General features: G+C 42.7%; 1 protein-coding gene across 4 annotated transcripts in view; it reads right to left on the bottom strand.

Annotated features, from left to right (window-relative positions):
* flt1 (fms related receptor tyrosine kinase 1) overlaps positions 1–23,280 on the bottom strand; it is a 31,824-nt gene extending 8,544 nt beyond the window's left edge. For 2 of the 4 annotated variants that reach the window (XM_031850519.1, XM_031850520.1), the window contains exons 1-15: positions 23,008–23,280; positions 20,112–20,208; positions 19,279–19,484; positions 16,847–16,971; positions 13,010–13,175; positions 12,769–12,905; positions 11,956–12,127; positions 11,609–11,726; positions 11,139–11,308; positions 10,891–11,038; positions 5,488–5,611; positions 4,770–4,878; positions 2,869–3,162; positions 687–833; positions 482–613 (exon numbers count right to left, since the gene is read on the bottom strand). In XM_031850519.1, coding sequence (XP_031706379.1) covers positions 482–613; positions 687–833; positions 2,869–3,162; positions 4,770–4,878; positions 5,488–5,611; positions 10,891–11,038; positions 11,139–11,308; positions 11,609–11,726; positions 11,956–12,127; positions 12,769–12,905; positions 13,010–13,175; positions 16,847–16,971; positions 19,279–19,484; positions 20,112–20,208; positions 23,008–23,065 — 2,203 coding nt within the window. In that variant the 5' untranslated portion in view covers positions 23,066–23,280. Of the gene's footprint in view, positions 1–481; positions 614–686; positions 834–2,868; positions 3,163–4,769; positions 4,879–5,487; positions 5,612–10,890; positions 11,039–11,138; positions 11,309–11,608; positions 11,727–11,955; positions 12,128–12,768; positions 12,906–13,009; positions 13,176–16,846; positions 16,972–18,508; positions 19,485–20,111; positions 20,209–23,007 lie in introns of those variants that run through there. The other 2 variants (XM_031850522.1, XM_031850521.1) reach the window with 2 other exon arrangements.
* Between the last annotated feature and the right edge of the window lie 421 nt (positions 23,281–23,701).

Below are 23,701 nucleotides of genomic sequence, written 5' to 3'. Positions count from 1 at the left end.
ACACACACACACACACACACACACACACACACACACACACACACACATGCAGAGAGCCACTCCTTCTGCCAGGGAACGATGCTCAAACTTGGGGGGTAGCAGAACCACATGGGGCCTGTCAACACCGGACATATGACTGATGTGTTTGTGTGTGTGTGTCTGAATGAGGAGCACTGAACAAAAGGAGTGTATCCCACATTTGGATTATGTTAAGGTGATCAATGTTTACACAAGAATTGATAAACAGACATATAATCTCCCATTAATAGAATGGACACACCATGCCTCCTGTGTATAAATACTACATCCACAAAAACAATGTGATTTACTGTACTATATGTCTGTACAGCCACACTCTATTTCCAGGACTGGGAACAATGGACAATCAGACATACCCATATATGGAATTGTCCTATCTGTAAGAAGTAGTAAACACCGCCAATCAAAGGCAGAAAAATACAACTGGTTGACGGACACTTACCGTTTACCCATATATAAGCAGAGCTCTCTGCAGATCCCCTCACATTGGTGGCCTGGCATGTGTAAAGGCCCTGGTCCTCCGCTGTGACTCGATCAATATGGAGGGTCCCATCTTCTAGTGATATCACAATACCTAAAGATGGTGGCACAGACTCTTAGACTCCTGAATGCAGCTGCAGTTTGCATGTTTACGGTATTGGTTTTACCTGATCCCTGAGACAGAGCACGCTCATCCTTGTACCATGTGATAGTAGGGGGTGGGATGCCTTCAGAGGGACAGCTAAGGCTCACTGAGGTGCTGGCGTTTACGGTACAATCTGTCAGATTGTCAAGCAGCACCGGAGGCTCCAGAACTGAAAGGAGAAACACACACGCCATGAATATGTCTGCTTAGGTGTATGTTTGTGACACTTTTGACGTATTACTTAATATAACTAAGTACAAAGTACTGTACTTAAATACAGTTCTGAGGTACTTGTACATTATTAGTACAAGTACCATTTAATGCCACTTCAAATGACCTAATTTTTGAGGAAAGTAATGTCATTTTTACTCCAATGAATATATCCCGAAAATTCTGTAGATAAAGAATGAATTACATACAAATATCTAATCTGGATTTTAGGTTAACTACACAACAGTATACTGTATATAAAGTAGTCAAAAGAGTTTCCAATCTGACCAACTAAAATGCATTTTATACATTAATGTATAAATAATAGTAATATAATGTGTGTATACTTTACTTTTGATATTTGTAATCGTGCAATAACGGATTACAGTTGCAGTTATTTATAGACTTAAACAGATTTGTGATGAAGTGAAAGCAGAGCTATTTTCTCCCACTGTTTTCTGGACCAGTGCCACTTCTGGACAATAATATAATCGTGCACTGGTAGTGACACATTTTTCCAGAAGAGTGGCCGTGGCTTCAACCTGTGAGTCAGCTGACGTTTGTGTTTCTCCTGGGCCCCTTACTCACCCTGAAATACCCCGCAGTACCAACCCATTTCTAATAGCAACGACAATGTAGTATTACATTATGTGAACGGTTATTGGACAATGAGTGCAAACAATGAGTTGAATGCAGTTATTTTAGTTTCCTTCTCATGCAATATAATTACACAACAATAATCACACTATAATTTGACCACATCGCTTCCTGACTCTCTTAAAACCTTTTAATCTTTTCCTCCATTCTCCCTCTATTCGATTCATTTTCGCTCCCCAACTTCTCTCTCTCTGGTCACGCTGTCTCTATAGTAATTCCCTTGTGGTGATCCTGGCGGAGGAAGTTGACGCGTTGAACCCTGATTGTATAGAGAACAGCAGAAAAAGACATGAAGAAAAGTTACTTAACCAAGGCGACTGATTGTTGTTTCCCCTATCTTCCTCCTGGACAACAATTGATGATTGTCCGCGGGGGCTTGGGCCTGACAGTGTCTGATTGGCTGATTGTTCCTCCGGCCCTGTGTGGGGGCCTGTAAATGTGGCATTGTGGGAAGTACCATTGTGTGCTCTTCCTCCAGACAAGAGCTCATTCCCACGTGAAAGAGGTGCTGAGCAGGAGCGCAAGAGCAAAGGCAGGGTGGGGCCCCAGGAAGCTGAGGGGACCCGATTCCCAACAGCCAAAACTTTGTGAGAGAGTGGTTGTTTGTTTGTTTGTTTGTGTTTATGTACGTGTAGTTGAGTTATTACCAACTAAATTAGAAATTAAGAAAATCCCTTTTCCGCAAGAAAATCAAGGCCCTAACAACTGAGAGCCGGAGGCAATAAATATTCATCTCTGGTATTTTCAAGGGCCCTTGTTCAGCTCTCGGGTCCCTGAATAAATTAGCCCGTGAAGACGTTTTTTAATTCTTGCATATCATTTGTAAGAATGCAAGGAAAGGCAAATACCAAGTATGGTGAATTTGAATACAATATATAATAGGTTGAAGATGAGATAGCGCTGATTTTGTAGCATTAAAATATTCTACTCTGAAAAATATTAAATATTATTCAAGTTACTCAAAATGGTCTAAAAAGTCAAATAAATAAAAACAAAATTTAAAATTGGATTTGTGAAATTGAGATGGCAAAATTGAAGTATGTAATGAAATAATTGTTTTGAAAAGTGGTTCATGAAGACATCTTTACGTACTAATTTATTCTTTGTAGAGTAATCAAAAAATGAACAGAAAAAAGCATAAATTGTGTGCAAACAAGCTAAAAACTCAATAAAAAACGAGTGGTATAAATGAGATGATTACTTACTATTATTGTTTATTAAAGTTACATGTTAATTTATTTTAAAGCAAGTGTCCCAAAAATGCACAGTGCAGACTATGGGCTTATAGATGATGAGGAGGACGATGAGGAGGAGGTCGTAAATTTGCAACTACTCACTTGTGACCACCACCTGTGTGTCCAGGTGTGTCTCCTGTCCCGTGATCAGGTGGCGGGTGGAGCAGCTGTAGGCTCCGGAGTCTCTGGCTGTTAGGTTGTTTAGCAACAGGACCAGACAATTGGAAAACTCCCCCGATGTGAGCTGCTGGCTGCGGGATTGGGCGTCCTCAGTGTCATTAACTCGATGCCATGACAGCTCTGTGTACAGGTACTTATTGGCTACACAGGTGAGATGGAGGTCTCCACCCTCTCTGGGTTCCTCCCTCTGGCTCACACTGAAGCCCCCTGTGACGTCTGAGGGAAAAAGAGAGGAGAACACGTGGAAGAAGAGGTGAGGGAGGGGGAACGTGAACCAAATACAAACCTCCACTGATCTCCTGTTTGATGGAAAAAACCCTCTCAGTTTCTAGATAAGTGTGTGTGGATCCTGTCCGGTGCATGAAACCAGGAGAGCTGATTCAACCAATCCTCCATTATTGACGACAATGTTGTATGGCTATTGTGGGTATACAAGCAGCTAGTGGAATACAGTGAAAAGGCTTTTTATTTACTTTAGCCATCCGAAACTTCCCGTGGAAACGGCTCGAGAGTTTCCTGATGGCAGATAGTGTTTATCTTTCCCGAACACCCCAAGGCCTCCCGAAATAAAGTGGACCTGCCAGTCCAAGGAAGTGTGCTGTACGGGGAAGTGGAACGATAAGAGCCCCAGGTTCCTGTTTCGCTCTCGCTCACACACAGCTCAGCACAGCCCTCTGCACAGACACACACATGCACACACATATGCACTAAATAAACTTTACCTGTAGGCCGAGTAACCAATCTAACCACATGACACACATAACTGTAGTATGTACCGATGCACGTACGCTACTTTGTTCTGCCAAGGATTTCAACGATCATTAAGGTGTGTTTCTTCTTCTGATACGTAACTTTTTTTAACTATTTAAAATATCTACTTATTTGAGTTCTTGTATCTGGTAGTCTGTACAATATTCCACATTTTCCTTAAAAAATTCTCAAATTTGTAATCAGATACCACTTGAGAATTTAATAATGTCTAAATACTTTTGAGCAAGTTTCAGATTTTTAGATGAGAAAAGTTGCATTTCTTCAATATGAATCTAATTGAGCAGCTTTGAATTGTGATGTATTGGATGGTACTGACGCAGCTGCTGTCCCATCCCTCTAGGTCAGTTGGAACTCTGAGATTTTCCACAGCAGAGCAGTGACATTGCCGGTGTGTCTCTTTTGCACGTTTCCGACCTTGCATCACCTGGCTCACAAATGGTGAAATGACCTTAACACAGTAGTAACAACTCCATATACAGTAGTATTCTGCAGCCTGAAGACTCAGCGTTTCATCGCTGCCCATCTTCTGTTCTCACCCTCCCCACTTGCTCCTCCTTTTCACTCAGCTGGTGTGATTCCAGCATTTGTATTGAGGGAAATATATTCTTGTATATGTTCTTTACAGAAAATGTTCTATCAATATATTTCAGGTTGAAGAAAGATAATTAATTGCATATTTTTTCACCACGTAAAACTCAAACAAAGGTATTTCTGACCAAACAGAACAGAAGAATTAACATTATTTCATCTTCACTCATTATTTTGGATTGAATATCAGTACAAAAAAGATCAAAGCATCAAGTGAATCAGCTGATATCTGACTAGTTTCATAAAGAAACTGAGGAGGGAGTAGAGTGAGTCCAGCAGGTGACAGAAAGAAGACAGAAACTATTTAAAGCGAAATTCTGGGAATAGAAAGAGAGGAGAGGAAAGATTACGTATAGAAAATAGTTTGCTGTAATTTCTGATATCATCTATGAAAAAAAAAATCACATGCAGTCAAGAAAAAAAAACCACTCATGAGTTGCTTATCTGAGGAGATGATTTCTCACCTGTGACGTAGAAGTGGAAGTCTAGCTGGTCTGTGCCGGCAGAGTTGGAGGCAACGCAGCGATACACTCCAGACACAAAGGCCTCTGCCACAGTCAGGACCCCCACTGTCTATGGAGAGCACAAACATCCGCATGATCAAACCGGCACTTAGCGCACACACACACACACATGCACACATTTAAGGTTCAGGCTCCTAACCTCTGCCACTGATGGCAGGAATCATATTTTCCATGGGCCCGTGAGCAGACAATAGGGGTCTCTGAGCCAGGCCTCCTGCACACTTCCAACCCAGTGGGCAGCTCATCACACAAGCTGTTGATAAGTATTAATAAAGGTGTGTATCTGTGAATGTGTGGGAGACGTGAGCAAAGAAGGGCAGAGATGATACACTGAGTGAAACTACAATATTTTCTTAGCATCTGAACTTTTTAGCAAGTTAAACTATACAGTGACATTTTAGAGATGTAACATATGATCTAACTTCTGTTCATATTGGTCCATTTACATCAATTAATCTGTTAATTATTGCAATTAAGATACTTTTCCAGGATAAATTATAGTTAGTATAGTATAGTAGTTATTGTACCTTTGAGCTTATCCAAATCGGGTTGTTTTTAGTGTTTTTAACCTAAATTTCGACAGTATATAAAAATCCTGTTACTTACACACACTGGGCTCTTCTGTCAGTCACAGTGTGTATTACAATGCTTCACCTACCTTATTCTTTCCCTGAAGCACTTCCTGTCTGTGCGCAATACTCAGGATGTGGTTGCTTTTGGACGTGGCGGGGATTCTCTCGATCACAGGGCTCCATGGCGAGGACGACGTTGGACACACACACCTTGAATAAGGAGGATGAGGAGGAGGATAGGGACAGAGACTCAGCTGTGTTGACACAAGTCATTTTATGCTGCCTCCAGGTGTGTCTGTGTGTGTTTTTCTCAGCTGTGCTCAGCAGGAGGATGACCAGGGAAATGCCTTGATCATCACTGCTTGATGCTATCTTCACCTTCATTCACATAATCATCATCACCAAACCTTTTTTATCAATGGCATCATGTCCTCTTACCCTGTCCTGCAGGCTGACAATAGGATCTTTGGGTTGCTATGTAATGCTGGATTGTTCATCTATGGAGGATGCAGAGGTGGTTTTGTAATCCTGTGGATCAACTTCCTTCCATTCTTAACAAATCATCCCACATTTCCAGGACAAGAGTTCCTGTCCCTCTCTACGAGTCTCACAAGTCTAAATCCACAGATTACACACTAGTTGAGCTGTGGGAACTGGAGCTAGAGCAGGCTGCTTTGTGGTTTATTTATACACATCTTTAGGATGAAAACCTCTGAAATCATACATGAAGGGGCCACAAACACACAACGCTTGATAAACTAGTTTCAGAGTAGAGGGAAAATGTGTCTCCATGTCTCATAACAGTTCTATATAAGCAATGCTGAACCGCTTATATATATTGAATATAATGATAAATGTAATGAAAATGTAGCAAGTACCATCTAGGAACAATATTTTTTTTTTATAGAGAAGATACATTTCATGGCAGACTGAAAATGTGGTCTGAAGGAATTTGTATTCCCTCTAACTTTTGCCAGGAAAGAGGAAACGTATCGATGTTTAACAAGGTTATACAAAAAGATTGCATTACAAAGGAGGTCAATGTTTTATGGCAGAGCAAAAATACTGTATGTAAGAATTTGTATCTCCCTCTAACTTTTGCCAGCAAGGAAGTGACTGTCTCTATATTCACCAAAAATATTAGGCATGATTTGAAGTATATGCAAAATAAAATACTGATTGTAGGGCATCATCTGTGCATTATAAAGAGGGGATACTTATCTATCTATTTATCTGGCAAAATCTCATAATCAAAAGAAAGGAGCTTCATTATTTAGACATCAACCATCATCCTCGCTGTAAACTGTCATTTCCACTCTGTTCATTGATCCATTGCCTGTTTATAGATGTGTCACTGCCCCGTCTCTGTCTGTATCCTTTCTGTCTGTTGCTGAGCTCCTCCCTGAGGTTGGTTCCTCTCTGCTCCCTGATTGCTCTTCCTCTTGGCATGTGCAACTGCACAAATGACCCACCCTGTGCATGACACCACGGGCCTGACCCATACATGCTCAAATGCACGCATGCACACACACACACACACACACACACACACACACACACACACACACACACACACACCAAACGCGCGCACACACACACACCAAACACACACACACACACCAAACACACCCATCACACAGGCAGAGATTACACCAACACTCCCAAGCTTCCCAGGAAAACCTTTCTCAATCAAAGTGGCACTCGCACACACAAATATGATTAGTTAGATGGGTGTGTTGACATAAACGTGGTTAGAAACAGAAAAGCGAAAAAGCATACAGTCATGCCACAGCCACATTCACACAGTGTGTAACTGAGAACAGGGTGAGCAGCAGCCGCCTGGAAATATGAATGAGTTGTGTATCAGTGGGGGTCATCTCCTGCCTTTTCTTCCTGTCTTGTTTCACTAGCTTAGAATACACTTTAACCGCTGTCCCTGTCCGTTCTCGTCTCAAACCCCCAAAAAACACAGGGCGGCATAAACCAATACACAAATATAAGCAAAGTTTAATGCAAAAACACAAACAACTGATATAACACTTCAATACAGCTTCATACAAAGTTGGCAAATATTGTCATTCGTCATATGTAAGTTAGTTGTATAAAATTATTAAATATTAGATTCATATATTACTCATAGAACATCTGTATACAAGGAATGAATCACATTGGGTGACACCCGTAGACACACGCACGCACACACGCCCAGACACACATTGACGTTCCTGCACAAGTGCACACACTCTCACACTTGCTTTACATACACAGAACTGGACTTTACTAAAACACTTATGGCACTCATACATTTTGATTTTAATTAACTTTCAATACAAAGACAAGAGGGCCGTTATACTGACATCATTTGACAAACATAACATTTTGACATGGGATGACACTGGATGACGTAATATGACAGAGGGCATAGTCTCTGGTCTGTGGACACTTCCTACATGGTAGGCGTCTGCTGACCGTCAGTCTTTTAATAGAGAACTGTAGGCATCCCATAGTGAACAACACAAAGCTTGTCCTCTCTCCTGTTTTGCCCGTCCAAGTTGAGCACATTTGACCCTCTACCAGTGGCTTAAAATCGGAACAGAAACTCACAGCATTTGTGGATGTCAGAATCAGATTGGGGCTTAGGACAGGCACGGTTCATGCACCCATTATAGTACCACTCTAGGACACAAAAAACAAGCAAAGCAGCTCCAGAAATGTGGCTGGTGGATGAATGGAATTGCACTTCTTCTGGCTCAAAACGTCTGTGAAATGCAAAAAGCATAAAACTACAGGATGGCTTGGTGCAAGGGGCTGACTTAAATTGGGAAAATGAAGGAAATAAATAAATAATCAGTAAAGCAGGTGTCCTTATATCCTTATTGATGTGGCTTATTTTCCTCTTTGTTTCCTGTGTCTCCTGGTCTTCACTGCTCAACAGTGTTCCAAATCACTTTCCTCACTTTCCACACCAGTTTAGCACGCACAGGATCATCACATGGGGTCAATGGTAATGTCCCTGAGGGTTCTGGCTGCTGTGGACAAGCACTGATGAGTGTGTGGACTTGGCGGTGGTGAAGGGGATGGGCTCCAGGGTGGAAGGCGATGGGGAGTTGTTCTTGATGCTTGGTTGGGGTGGAGGGCAGAGCTGGTGAGGGAAGGTGTTGGAGAGGTATGTGTAGGGGGCAGCAGAGTTGGGGGAAGGGGTGTGGGGGGGGTCTCTCAAGAATAGATCAAGCTCTTGAGGAAGCGGACTGTGCCACGTTTGAAGACGAAGGGACAATCACGCTGCTGGGAAGCGTCTCGCGTCGGAGAGGAAGCCAAACAACGAGAGGAAAAGCGCTCTGATTTTTGCACAGGAAGCCCAGTGCGCCTCCTGCCCGGGCCAGATAAGAGCGCTGTGGTTCCCAGGGCCAGACCCAGGAGTGAGCCCAGGACCCAGGCGCGAGGCCCCTCATCAGCCTGGCCCAGCCTGGTCCAATGTCCCTGGGCTTCCTCCAGCGCGGCGTCAGGCTCGTGGTGCAGCCGGGCTGCAAAGAACAAGGTGCTAGTGAGGTTCCAGCCAAAAACTAACTAAAGAAACACACTCAATGCAGACACTGCAGCAGAACCAGAACCAGAACAGAGCTTTAGGACCATGAATCAGCCAGTGAAACATCACTGTGCAATTATTATTTAGATCCTTTTTGGTGATAAACTGTAGCTTCAGTGGTCTAGTGAAATCTTGATGCTGTTGTTGTTGTTGTTGTGAGTAATGCTTTTGCATGTTTGTATGCATGTGTGATTTTAAAATTGAAATTTGACTTACAACCCACTCAGAAGCAATTTAAAAGTCAATATCAATCATTGATTTACCAAATGAATCATACAAAGAATTGTATTTTGGCAAATTTTCTTCATGTGCAGATTGCATTTGACTCTCATCACAACAAAACAAGATACATTCTGCTCTCATACATACTGTGCATCTACACTATAACTCCATAACGAAGTACAACAGAAGCAAGACTTCAATAGTTTTTACCTGAACATCTGAATATATTTCCTGAACATGCAAGAGATTGTCTAGGTACATTTTTGCAGGATAAAGAGTTTATATCACTCTGACAAAAACATATCAGATACTTTAGCACCACCTGCTCTCCTAAAAGATGTTCATGTACATTGTGTAGATTACATTTGGCATTTGGCAGAGATGGACGGGTGAAACCACGCTGGAGGCACCTCGGCATGGCGCCATTGGAGAGTGCCAGTGTTAAGGGGCAAGTACACTGATGATGTCAGTGGGAATGAAGTATGGGCGGCTGCCGTGGTGCTCTCAGGTGATACTTAACCTTTCTGACTTGGTCATAAGCAACACAATAAGTGACTGACCTCCGAGAACAACTCAATCAATGTTTCAGCCAAGTGCCGGCTTGAGTACTCGGGTGTGTTGACTAAATGACTGTCTCTACATCACTGGGTTGGGCCATTTCTCATGAGAACTTTATATATAGTGTGTGTGTCAGATATAAGAAATGGCATCACAGGATGCAGCGTGCAATCACAATAATAAACAGGCCTCTTAGCCTGCGTCCTGGACAGGAAATTCATTAAATCATAGCGTTTGATTTGGAAACCAACAAATCGTGACTGAGAGCACGGAACTGGTTTCCATTGAAGTGTGTTTTTTTTCTCTTGTCCTTTCAAGTCTGAGATACGCAGTGTACTGTGTCTGTGAATGTACCAGGCACACACACACACACACACACACACACACACATTCTGCCACACACAGGCTACACATTTGTATACACTTAAACAAACATATGAAAAGGGAAACGCAGACAGTAAGAGAACAAGCATAATGGGAAAGAGTTACACAAGCAAGCAAACATAAACACAAACATGATGAGACACACACACACATATATATGTGGGCGCGCACACACACACACACACACACCCACACACACCGATTTTCACACATTCTCCACACATGAAAGGCCCCCAAAGGCATCTGTTCTGGTTACAAGAAGGAAATGCTGTCTGAACACAAGCTGAAATAGACAAAACATGTCTCGTTTTTCAAACTCATACACACACACACACACACACACACACAGACCATCAAATCAGATAAAACAAACAAAGACACAATTTTTTGTGCTGCATGTGTTTGTAACATTATAGCACTGATATTCATTTTAGCCTTTGCCCCCAAAATATGTACAAGTAATTCAAAGTTTCAATTGATATCAACTAAAAACAGCAACAGTGGGTCATTACATCGTATGACTATTTCAACTTAACATATATGTTTTGCTGTCTAATTTGTCTCGTCAAAATAGCTAAATAGTGCTCTTTAGTAAAGACAGGTGTAAAGGATTTTATACTATTCAATAGTGAAGCTAGCTAATTCCTGATGGTGCAATGTCAAATGGTTTACTGCTCAAATTTGGAGGCAAGATTTGTATGTGCACACTGCACTGCATTTAGTCTTCTGGGCTACTTACAGGCCTTTGGACGGGCAGGGATGCCAGAGCCACTGGATGTGTGGAGGAGGGACTCCGTGGGATGTGCAGTGAAGGGCATGTCTGCTCCCCCGTGGCACTGAGCCCGGGTCTTGCAACGACACCGCTTTCTCCCCTATCTGAGGACTTACTGTCAGACAAGAAGTACACACAAACACAGAAGTTAAACACTGAGGTGAGTCTAAGACAGAGCTAAAGGTGGTTGGTGGGTGAAGAATTCAATTTCTCACCATTAACCACAAGTGTGAGCGTGAGATTCTGGTAGAGTCCGTGTTCCTGGATTCGTACGAGGACAGCGTACTTCCCAGCATCCTCCTCTGCCACGTCCCGGATTACCAGGGAACTCCCATCCATGTGGTATCTGGAGCATTGCTCTGCTGCCACCATGCCATCCTTCAACCTGTCAGAAAAAAAAGACCTCTGAGCAAAGTTTCAGGAACTGAATGATTGTTGAAGTTTTAAGGTGGAAAATAATTTCGAGGTCTGCAATTACAGAATTACTTTGATCATTTCAATGAATAAATATGACGAGCAAACACAAATCCAAGGCCTTTCATAAGAAATGGTGTTGAGAAAGTGTACCAGAGATTAAAATAGATAAACAAATTTATTTAGATGTAAAAAAGGGAGGAAAAACAAAACTAAAGACAAAAAAACAAGGCGGTTAGGTGTGACTTCAGGGATCAAGTTGATCTCTTACCAGATGACTTCAGGGGCAGGGAACGCTCGTAGTTTGGGAGAGATTCGGTAAGATTTCTGTCCTGCCTGTACCTCAATCACAGATCCATGTCTGGGCTTCAGGCGAATAAATGGACGGTCTATAATTGAAGACACACATGCATTCATTTGGGAAGGATTAAGCAATCGAATGCTAAAGTTTGATAATTGCTGTGACATTAATCCACCACACTCAGTCTGTAAAAAAAAGGAGTTGATCACCATCAGAATGAAACTTGCTGTAGTTTTGAAAATATAAATGTGTAATTTGTTCATATGTCTGCAGTTGAGTCATTTGAATGTCAGGGAGTTCCAGAGGAAGACACTCACCATAGACGGTAACAGTGATTTTCTGCTGTTTGGTTTTCTCCCCGCTGGTCACGCGGCATGTGTAGAGGCCTTGGTCTGAACGCTGGAGCTTCGGGATGGTCAGAATATTGTAGAACAACATGTGCGTTCTGTGTTTCAGGAGCCTCTTGGAGGTGGAGCCGGTGTTGTTATTCTGGAGGTGGAGAGCGAGGAAGAGACACAGAATCAACACTGAAGGCTCACCTGTGTTAAAATGTTATTTATGTAAAGTTGTGAACCCATTGTTCTGTCTCTACTAAATAAATTATCAGAAGAAATCGGTCTTTCCAAATGACTTCTCACCAATCGTTGAAGCGATAATAGCTATCGCTAAATATACTAAATTACTCATCAAGCATAATGATAAAGTTATAGTCACAACTAATAAGTCCTTAATTACATAGACCTTCTCAGGAAGTGGTCGACTACTGGAGCTTGAGATGAGATCACATTAATTGCAACGTAAAAAAATGTAATTGAAGGGATGCGTGGGTAACATTAATAGTAAAGTCTGCTATGGGAATTTTGTATTTATTTATGGTAGTTTCGGTTGTTACGTTGCATTGTTACGTTATTATTTAAACAGACATGATGTCTAACCCATCCAAATAGTTTTGATGCCTAATAGTTTTTGAACTAATCCTTTCATAATGTTAACCATGTGGCATTGTACATTTGTGCAAGCGTGATACGAGGCTGATATGAACATCGGCATTCATCGCATATGCAACTGGCTTGCCTGCTCAATCTCTGTTAAAAGTAATTTGTCTCCCCAGACTTTAATGCAGGTCTGACCTTTCCAGGGTAGTCCCAGGTGATGTTGACTCTGGTGTTCAACTCCCCGATGGCGGTGCAGTTCAAGACCAATCTCTCTCCCTTCAGGGCCTGCATAGGTCCACTGCTGTTCAAATATACCTCCATGATGTTACTCACTGTGACAAGAAAGAAACAAATATAGAAATTATGTATATGTATAGAACTCACTGAGACACATATGCATGTTTATGTATCTAAAAAGAAGTTATGCACTGCTGACCTGGCCTGTGTACAAAGTATATACGTGACTTCTGTGTGACGCCTTCAGTGATTGTCTGGCAGTAGAAGAGGCCAATGTAATCGAAGGTTGGAGTTTGGACGGTGAAGCCGTACTTGCTGTTCCAAACAATGTTCCTATGGTCTCGACTCAGGCTCTGGTTGGGGAACTGTGGGAGGAGGGAGGACAGGACAACACCCATCAAACGTGTATGGAGAAATCAGACAACGACAGTCACCAGCATCACAATGACTGATTTGATATTTAAACATTGCAAATAAGGAAGGAACATAGTCACATGTGATGTGTAACACCCAAGACTGTGATAATACACAGGAGGAAACTGGTCTTCGTCATTAGCATTTGATTTGCTGTTAGACAAAAAAAAGTCCAAGTCAAGACTCAAAACCTCATTGTCGGGATGTTAGCAAGTGTAACTCAAGCTCAAGTCTCAGTCCTGATGCCAGGACCCTGTAACTGAAGCAGCTAAATTGAATCACGCTTTCATTGATTCAATTATTTACCTTTTTTCTTTTACGACTCAGGTCTTTCTGGAATTGGGTTCCATGTTGTGCAGGTTTGAGCTATAATCCAGATACTCTTGGCTCCACTTCAGTTTGAGCTTTTGTTTTAGCTTCTAATGATAAGATAGTCGCAGGTCCTTTACAGAAACCTCTAGAAGATGCTAATTATAGTCCAATTTGTCATAAGAAGCCCCAGATGATGCTGCATGTGGTCTCACAGTGTTGGTTTTATAATACTTGGCTACATGGACACTGGTGTAACTGTGTAACCTTGTTGTTTTCTTGGAAGCAGCCTAAAGGAAATGTTTACTAGAGTTTCTGTGACACAGTGGAAGCCTCCCACCCAGTCTCAAGGGAAGAGGTGGACCCCCCCACCCCCATCTCACCCACACACACACACACACACACTTCCCCCCACTCCTGCACCCCCAGTGTGAACTGGTTGATATCCCTCCTCCCAGAGTGAGGCGACCCTCTCAGACGCAACTGAGCTCCTCCTCCGCCTCCTCTCTCAGTCCTGTAAAGTATATGCTACTTCCTGACGCCACCTCTGATCAGCCTCAGGCCCCTCTCTGCCCCTCTTAACCCCATCCTCCAAACCTACATGAAAAGTATGTGAAGATGAAGAAACAGGAGGAGGAGCAAAGGAGTCAGAGGAGTCAGGATATGAGGAACGTTACTCCAGTCCATCTCCTGGCATCCTGTTACTACAGGATATAGACATTCTGACTTGAACCCCAGGTCGAAGCCGTCATTCCGGACCTCCGAGACCTTTTGGTCACTTTCACAGCGAGAGCGACAGAGCAGAGCCTCCTGGGTATTGTTCCCACTGAGAAGGGTCATACTAGAGATCCAGGAAACAAACACGGTGACAGTGAGTGGAATTCTGGTTCGGCCCGAACAGGAATAGAGGAGGGAGACGAAGGAAGTGGAGGAGAGCTATTTTTAGAATAACTACCTTTGAGGTTCCAGGAATTTGTGAGGAGATGGAAGCAGAAAATAAACATGTGTGTATGTGTGTGTGTGTGTGTGTGTATGTGTTAATGTCATGTACGGTCTGGTTTGTCCGAGGTGCCAACCTGCTGGTCTGAAAAGTGACGCCAATGCGAAAGTGCCCTTAACCCTGATTCTTTCTAATGACCAGCAGGGGGCGACTCGTCTGGTTGCAAAAATAATTCTGATTGTATAGAAGTCTATGACAAAATGACGCTACTTCTCGACTTGATTTATTACTTCAGCAAACAGTTATGCTCTCAATCATTATATTCAAGTCTTCTTCAATGCAACATGCTGTTTATTTAGTAAATTATAGTCCCATTTATAGTAAAATAGACGATAAAGCAGGGTATGTTTTAGAGCATGGCTACCTTGTAATTGACAAGTCGCTACCGCAGCATTTTCAGGTTTGTGTGCTGTCTGTGTTTTCGTCTTAGAACTTTAGCGCTTTCACAGTGTGTTTTCTGTGTATGGAAGTTAATTTTAACTTATTGGTCGCCCAAAAACGTCTTATTCAGCTTTCAGTTGTACCCTCTCGTGTCACTTCTGTTAAAAGAACAAGATGGTAAACCGCCAAAATGCCAAACTTGAGTCTTCAAAACGATAATCCACAAATCAATGTGTGACGTCAAGGTGATGCGACCACTATAGTCTATGGTTTGTCCTAATTATGTTGTTGCACTTCCCAAATCCTCGGAACTTAACGTTCCTATAGACAATTCCTCTTTTTGCAGCTTTCCTCTTGCTTTGTAGCCACGCTTGCAGCATGGCCAATGGTGGTCTGACAGTCCATCCACCACTTTGATCCTGACTAAAATATCTCAACAACTATTAGATGGACTGCCATGAAATTTAGTTCAGATATTCATTTTCCCCAGAGGATAAATCCATCCGACTTTGATCATCCCCTTTGGATCACATTTGTGGTTACGAGTGAAACGTCTTGACACTTATTTCATGGATTGACATGAAATTTAGTTCTGACATTCAGGTTTCCTTCAGGATGAATTGTAATAACTTTGGTTATTCTCAGACTTTACATCTCGCTATTTTTGTTAATGAATGCATATTGTACAAACTGGGGCGAAGGAGTTTGAAAGATATGGACATTTAGCCTACAGAGAGGGTCTAAACAAATACTTTTTAAAGTTGTATGATGGGACGCGTAGGGCTGAGGATTTTTTAACCTTTACCATACGTGCTAAACGTTAGGAAATCTCTGCACCAATTTTGATTATTCATTTTTTAATCTGTCTCTAGCAAGTCCTTTAACTTTATGGAGGTGCAATACTAAATTGTTGGAATGTATTACACTTTTATTTTTTCTTGTTTCTATCATGTTTTGTGCATACAAAAACGGTCAAATTCAGAGTGTTCTATGTTTTACAACTACTCTATTGTTGTCATACCACAATAAGCTTCCTACAGTGACGCACAAGCTGCCATATTAATGATCAGCATTCGTGATTAAAGAGCATTTACTGTACTTTGATCTGTCGGGGTCAACAGTAGTTGCCCTCTGCTTCCTCCATCAGGCAAACCAGCTGTTTAAAGCGTCAGTTGGGGAAGTTGGCAGCCAGGATTCCTACTACAAGAGGTGGAGGGTGAGATGTGGGAAGTGGCGCTGCATGGCCAGCGGCCAAAAGGGGCAATCCAGACCTCATTGTCCTGTTTCCAGAGGTGGAAACAGTGCCAACAGGACGCTGTGGGCCCCGCTTTATCGGAAAAAGTTAGTGAAGAAAGGGGCATCATTGAAGGTTTTCTTGCAGATTTAAACAGACAGACCTGTTGTTGTTTCATTGAAAGGCAAATACCATCTATGCAGCAATATGCACTCATACCAAAACAGACACACATGCAGACAGTAAGTACTCTAAATGCTCCTCTTTGCACTTAGTAGCACTGTCCCCTCGGCCCCTCACTCAGCACTCAAGCACCAACACTCACAACCATATCCGCACACACTTTCACACATATCCGCAAACGGACACAAACAAACTTACACACACACGCCACAGCTTAATGGCTGCCAAGATAAGAACAATGTGGCGAATGATCTGGAGAGGGAGGAAACAAACAGCTCCCTACAACTGTAGGGTGCATTGTGTGCATATGTGAACCCTGATGTGTGAACCTGGGGCAAGTGGTGATGTGCAGAGAATGTGAGTGGTGTTATTGGACAGAGGAGGACATGAGTGTGTAGATACACCTGCTTCGAAGAGAGATCTTGATGAGGAGCAGATCTCTGCACCCAAACATGAATTTAAAAAAGACAGCCGACTTGTCAACTTGTCATTTCATTCATATTTCCTTCACTGACCTTGACCAGTGTGGTTGTGACGTTTGGGTGGGTGACCCGGCAGGGGATGACCAGCGGCTGCGTCTCCTTCATGTACAACACATCTGGGCTCATACCCGGACGTTCCACAAATGGCTGCTGGCTGTCTGAAACCCAAACGCTTGCGGTCAGGGACACATTCGGTACCAACAATAAACAGGTCAAATATAAGCTTAAGTTAAACAAAGACGCTTCTTTCTTTCAATATCACAGTTCAGTATCACAATATGTACAGTTTCAAGTGTCAGTTCACAGATATTAAAGGAAAATTCCCACAACAGCTTCTCAGACCGCAAGTTGACATTTTCAAATGTCCCAGTTTGTACAACCAAAAGTTTAAAAAGTCAAAGATGTAAACATAGCGGTGATATAAAGCAGAGAAAATCAGATAATCCCAAGAGGCTAAAACTAGAGATTGTTTGATTTTCAGGATTATTCAATTAACATCGTTTCAGTTCTATTCATTTCTGATATTTCCACCTGCAAACCAGGAAGTGATTGAAAAAGGTATTCACAGCTTTAAAAACTGACATTTTAAAATTTCAATGAGAACATCTCTGTCCAGAAACAGTGTCCCGTTTAGGTAGATGCTGATGTTTTATTTTCTTAAGGCTGTGAGCAACAAACTTCCATTCTCCTCCATTGTGTTGAGGTGAAAGCCGAAATCTCACAGACAAATATCTCAAAGCATGGCCCCCTAAAATCAATACCATCATAGAGCTTGGTTAGATAACAGTGTGTGCAAGTTTGGTTTTAGAAGTGTGTGTGTGTCTTTTTTGCATCTTTACTATGAAACACTGTGCTTTTCTATCTTATCGTTTTCTTTATTTTCTATTTCTTTTTAACCCAAAGACTGAAGTTGGCAGCTTACTTGATCAGCCCTGAGTACTGTTTGCAAAATTCTTTCAGGCTACATGCAGGTCCAATAACCTTCACCAATAAGGTAGGACAGCCTGAGTGTAGCCTGAGAGTCAAAAGCCTGGGCAAAAAAGGACCCACGCTAGGAAAATCAACATGACACATTAAGAGTGAAGGGGAAAAAACAAGATTTGAAAAAGTGAGAGGGTTTGTCCTCCCATCCCCAGTGGAAATGACCTCTTTGACTGAGTGAGAAAATACGTTTCTCTATAATCTTCTGTGAACTGACCCTTTAATTTCATGCACACAGAGAAAGGAAAGAAAACAATCACCTGCCTATATGCACAAACACACAAACAAACACACACACTTCCAAGTATCAATCTCAGCAACAAACAAAAACAAACAGACACACACTCGTAAACATACTCTGTCCTCCACACCCACTCATTGAATACCCATTCAGCAAATGACTGCCTGTAGTCAACAATAAACACACAGATTGTTTAGAAGCAATCAAACGGCCTCTCTGAGCTTTCTCCTCCCAGCTCGACTACTGTAATAGTGCTGTGCCATTGAAAAGTGTGGGTGTTGCTCACTGTATTGTTTGTTACCGTAGGGTGTTACTCAAGGAAAGAAAATCTCTGAACATTCGAACAAAAGTACCCAAAGGACTAGCGGACTGAGGGCTTCCTTCTCTTGCTTTGATTCCTAGAGGACTCTGGGAGGGAGGCAACGTCTAAGCAGAGCCGCAGGCCAAGTCTGACGCTTAATGGACATGCTGACCTGAGCGATTGATGGCCCCCGAGGGTCCTGTTGGCCAAACAGTAGCGTGCCCTGTGACCCTGGCCTCCAGCCCAGCTCCATGCTCTGCACAGCCCAGCCCAAACAGCGTCACCCTCCAGGACAGGGAGGAGCTGGCTGGGTAGACATCATGCCTCCTCTACCCCTTGATACCGCTGAGCCGCTGGCCTTCATCTTATCCTTCTCAGTTCCTCACAACACACACACACACACACACACACACACACATACTTCCACACACCTCCCCGCCACCACCTTGGGAGAGACACAGCGACATCCCCTCCCAGCACACCCCCTTCAAGTCCTTCCCCTCCTCCCCCAAGCACAGGATGCTTCAAGCAAGGCTGAGCAGAGCAGATAAGGCTGATGCCCTGGGAAACTCTGCCCAGGCCTGAGCCTTTCAGGAGCTGGGTTATTCCTGGCCTTGAGGTAGCACGTAAACGAAAGTAAAAAAAGATTTATATATAGACAACAGGGAGATATAGGCCCAGGCTGAGAAAAGAGCGGCTGGGGAGGAGGGGGATGAAACTGTGCCAGAGTCATCTCGAAGGATGTGTTGTTGGGACAAACAGTGTTGGGATATAATTGTCTCTCTGGCATTGGTCTGCATTTAGCACCCACCACGTCCTGTTTAACCTGGACATATAAACACACGCATGAGGGGGTGAAGGCGTGAAGGGGTGTTCAATGAGTGCAGCTAGAGAAACAGAAAAGAAGTTGTGCTCTTGGACCTCGGGGCAGCAGAGTCTTACCTGTGACATAGACATAGACGGAGGTCTGTTTTCGGGTTCGGTGTAGGTACCTGCAGCGGAACAGGCCGGTGTGCTGGGCCTGGGTGCTGCTGACTGTCAAACCGCTGCAGTAATGCTGGCCTTTCCTCCCACAGCGAGACTCCTCCACTTGCACCTCATCTCTGGCCAAACCTGATGGGAACGCCCATGCCAGCTCCCAGCGACCCCTGGTCAACAGGTACAAGGGGTTAAATAAAAGTTTGCTTCGAAAACACTTGGCAATCTTTGCTTGTGCATTCACATTCAGCGACGGAAGATGCTATAAAGGGCTTTTTAAAATCCTCTAAACTTGGACCACCCTGATGAAACTTGTAGAGAGTGTAATAGGAAGCAACAGATTTTGGGCTAAAATACTAAGTAAAAAAATATATTAAGAGGAGCTGGAGACAAATAACTGGACAGGACCACTGGCTAGGAACTGTTGAAGGGATATTTTATTAAAAACGTATGTATTGAGAGTACAAGAAACATAACTGGAGAGGAAATGGGAAAAAAATACATTATACAAGACTCAAATCAGATATATCTGAATGTAGCTACAAAGGAATCCACCAACAAGTCTGCATGAATGATGGAAGAAGTGTAAATGAAGTTCGTTGTTACAATTTGATTTTGCAAATCTCTTGAGTTTGGGAAAAACCGTGAGTACATCGCTTCTACAACAACTTAGAAAGATATTAAGGCTTAAAGATGGTGTTTGCTTTGATTCACAGGTATCAAAGCTGGGGATTGCCGTGTATCACGGTTGCCCAAATTAAGGTTTTCCGGCCCGGATCTATCTCCCTGAAACGTACCTGCAGCTGAGCAGTAGTGTCTGGTTGGTGTCAAGGACCAGCTGGCGGGTTTTCACATCCAGAATGGGAACGCTGTACTTCCTCTTCTGATCTTTGTCTGGAGAGGCAAGCGAGAGGATGAGAATCAGAAGACATGTAGAGGCAGCAACATCCCAGAACTACTGAATATGTGCATCACAAAAGAGTGGTCTGCTCTTACAGTAATTATAAGGTGATAAGGCTTTATCTATGGACATATGGACCTCTCCAGAGATTCATTATTATTATTATTATTATTATTTAGGGACATCTAGGCAGGATGTTTACTTTATAATATGGAGGCTCGAGTCCTGAGTGTTCATTGAAGCAGAATGTCTTGCTTATTTATAAGTAATTTGGCAAAATGATGGATGCAATTATATTAAAATCTAATAATATGATTGGGAGTGTCCAAATCTCTTTGTGTCGACCCGGATCTACATGAGACCACTTTCTGAGGAAATCCTGGAAGACAAAATACTTAACAACCAATAAATATTTTGGACAGTCCCTACATGCTGTGTCCATTGCAAACCAGACTAAACCGGACTTTTGACTGATTGCAGAACCGGTCTTGGTGAGTCCCGGCTCCACAGCACGTACTCCATCCAGGCCACAGTATGTGTGACCCCCTGCACATCTCCTCGCTCAGGCCACTTGACAACTTGTCTGGAAATGCGTAAGCAGTGTCCCTCTTGTTTATCAAATAGGCATTTCTCCACTCCATCGCTGAGGTTTATTAATGAGAGATATAGACGACTGTGTGTCCGCCCTTCCTTCCTCCCAACAACAGCGGAAACATCATTCAGGGAAGTCCGTCCTTCACCGTGACTGCTCCTTACAGAGTGTGCAACACGCAGGTCAATACAGTCTTCAGAAGACAACCGTCTCACTGCTCTGAGAGTAGTTAAATCACTTGTACAGTGGTGGGTTAGTTTATCACATCCATTGGTACCATTCATTGTCAGCATCATTGTTCCCAGAGGATGCCCCATTGAGCAGATCTAGCATTACTCACACTGCAAGCACTTCCGATACTATTTCCTTGGATTTCACATTGTGTGAGTGAGAAACACACATGGCAGGGTGAAGGAAGACAGAGAGGAACTTAAGAATCTCCTCCAAGCCTTCTGGGGACTTTTCAACAAGCTGTTACGTGTTTAAACGCACCATTTCCAAATAATTTAGTAGTTTCCCTGCTACTTCGCCCGATGAAAATAGATGTCTTTTGTTTCCAAATATCACATTTCCAATGACAGAAAAAGAAAATCATGTGAAAATATGCTTTTGTGGCAAGTTTCCACACACACACACACGCGCGCGCGCACACACACACACACACACACACGCGTGCGCACGCACACACACACGCGTGCGCGCGCACGCACACACACACGCGCGTGCGCGCACACACAGAGAGATTACTACTGGGGAAAAATAACTCCAACTGACTTATCATGAATTTTGGATGAATCACTTGAGAATATAAAGATTTTTTTTAGGTTGAGAAAAAAAAAATATTCAAACAAAAGTAACACTGAGTACACGTTCACCTCAATACCTGTTTATACTGAAATCACTGTATCTAATCTCAAAAGCTTTATTATGGTGAAGAAATTTAAATAATTTCGGCAGAATTCGTCTGCAGTTTGATGGAATCAGGCAACATTGAGATGGTAACAATCAATGACATATGATTGTTTAAGTATGTGAAATGTGTATGAATGGATGGTGATGCATGTTGTACTAAGACTCACTAATGGAATTATTAACATCCATTTATTATCATATATATATAATTATTCTACTACTTTGGGTTAAAAGTATTTGTTGATTGACAGATTAGTGCATTGACTGAAAAAACCCCATCTAAATTGTACATCTAAAGCTATAGGGTTAAATATTGCCTAATTACACTCCTAGGCCTTGCAGTTGCGTCCTATAGTTGCCAATTGGTATGAGTTAATTCGTGAAGTTTAGTTAAATTTAAACTTTTGGTAAAACAATAGATACATTTAAAAATCTTGTTTTTTTTTAAAAACAAATAGAGTTATTTAATAGTTATTCAAGGCACATATTGTGGTAACTGTGATCATATCTATTTACCATCTCAAATCAGGCAATGTATACAATTCTTAATTTGATGTTATTTGCGCATAGATTTTGCAGGGAAACGCAAAGTTAGCTTTTGTTTTTGTTTCAGCCACAAAAGACCACCAAACGACCAATAACACCGCAAAGTCTGCGGGGAGTTTAAAAGCAACCTACCGACTGACTGTTTTGGCAATGGGCACAGATTACCAGGCTCCAGATATTTTCCTTCAGCCGGTCACGACCCCTCGTTTTTATAAATCAGAAGTTTCATTAGACTCAGGAAACATCGCCCTGCGTGAGTCCATTCAACCGGGGCCAAGCGCACAATGAGCCGGGTCACAGAGCTCCGCATTATCCAAACAAGTGTCCCGCAGGATAGCGCTTATCTCAGTCTCTGCAATCAGCGCTAATAGAGGTTTACAGGCTGAACAGCCTCAGACACACGGCCGCACCGACCACTTAATAGACCAATAAATGAGCAGCCGCACCACAGTGCGCCACAATGAAGAGGCACATCTGTGCATCTTTTGTTTTCTTCCAAAGTAAAGACTGGATGTTCTGCTTTGTTCAGATAACTGTATTTAAAGAGCGTCAAGATGCCTTACGACCCTACAGGAACCTCTAGTTTATGTGTAATAATATCGTAGGTAACAGTCGTGGGTAAAATGCAATTTTCTACAGGTTACAACCACGTTCCTTGCAGTTAACAACCGTTAAAAGTAAACTATCGAATAATAACTACATAAGGTATTGCATCAACAAATGTAACTCAAAAGTCACTCACCCTTTGCAAGAGCACCATACATTCCACATAGCAGGCAGATTAGGATCAAATTCATCATCTCTGGCGACTCTGATGCAGCGAGCAGGTTGCAGATATAAAATATGAAACAAGTTTTATTCCTGCTGATGTTTTCCCTCCCTCCAGAGAAGGCTCAACACAGCGCAGCGCACTTGGCTGTGGCGCTCAGCGCGGACGGTCAGTGAACGGAGACGATTGGTTTCCTGAGGATAGCTGCGGGAGATCACGCAACAGGACACCGCTCTTGAACTCCAGTGCAACTTTTTCCCATCGATTTGGATAGTGGCGCGGATTTATACCGTTCCCACAGTGCAGCCACCGGATAGGTGACGTCACGGAAGTCCGCACACTCAACGCGCGTAAGAGCAGTCCCCCTTTTAATTCAAGCAGAGGGGGCCAGTGAGGCGTGAGTAACGGTTAATGGTCCAAAATAGGCCTTTCTTTTTGACACACTTTTAAAAATTAATGTAAATATTATAGGATTGCTTTCTATCCAATCGTCTGCAAGTTCTGTTATTTCCAACAGGCTAGAAAAACTCACCACTGAATAGGCTACAGTGAGGATGCGCACACACAGGGCAGCTGCACACCGGTTGATCAGCACGTAGGCACCGGAGACATCGGGGTGGTGTCCTCATCAACAACTTGATAGGCCTGTTTCTTGCGTTTCAAACTG

This window comes from Anarrhichthys ocellatus, unplaced genomic scaffold (assembly GCF_004355925.1).
Source record: "Anarrhichthys ocellatus isolate YVR2014 unplaced genomic scaffold, GSC_Weel_1.0 scaffold10, whole genome shotgun sequence".
NCBI lineage: Eukaryota > Metazoa > Chordata > Actinopteri > Perciformes > Anarhichadidae > Anarrhichthys > Anarrhichthys ocellatus.
The sequence above is the reverse complement of the archived record's forward strand: the minus strand, read 5'-3'. Positions and strand labels throughout refer to the sequence as shown.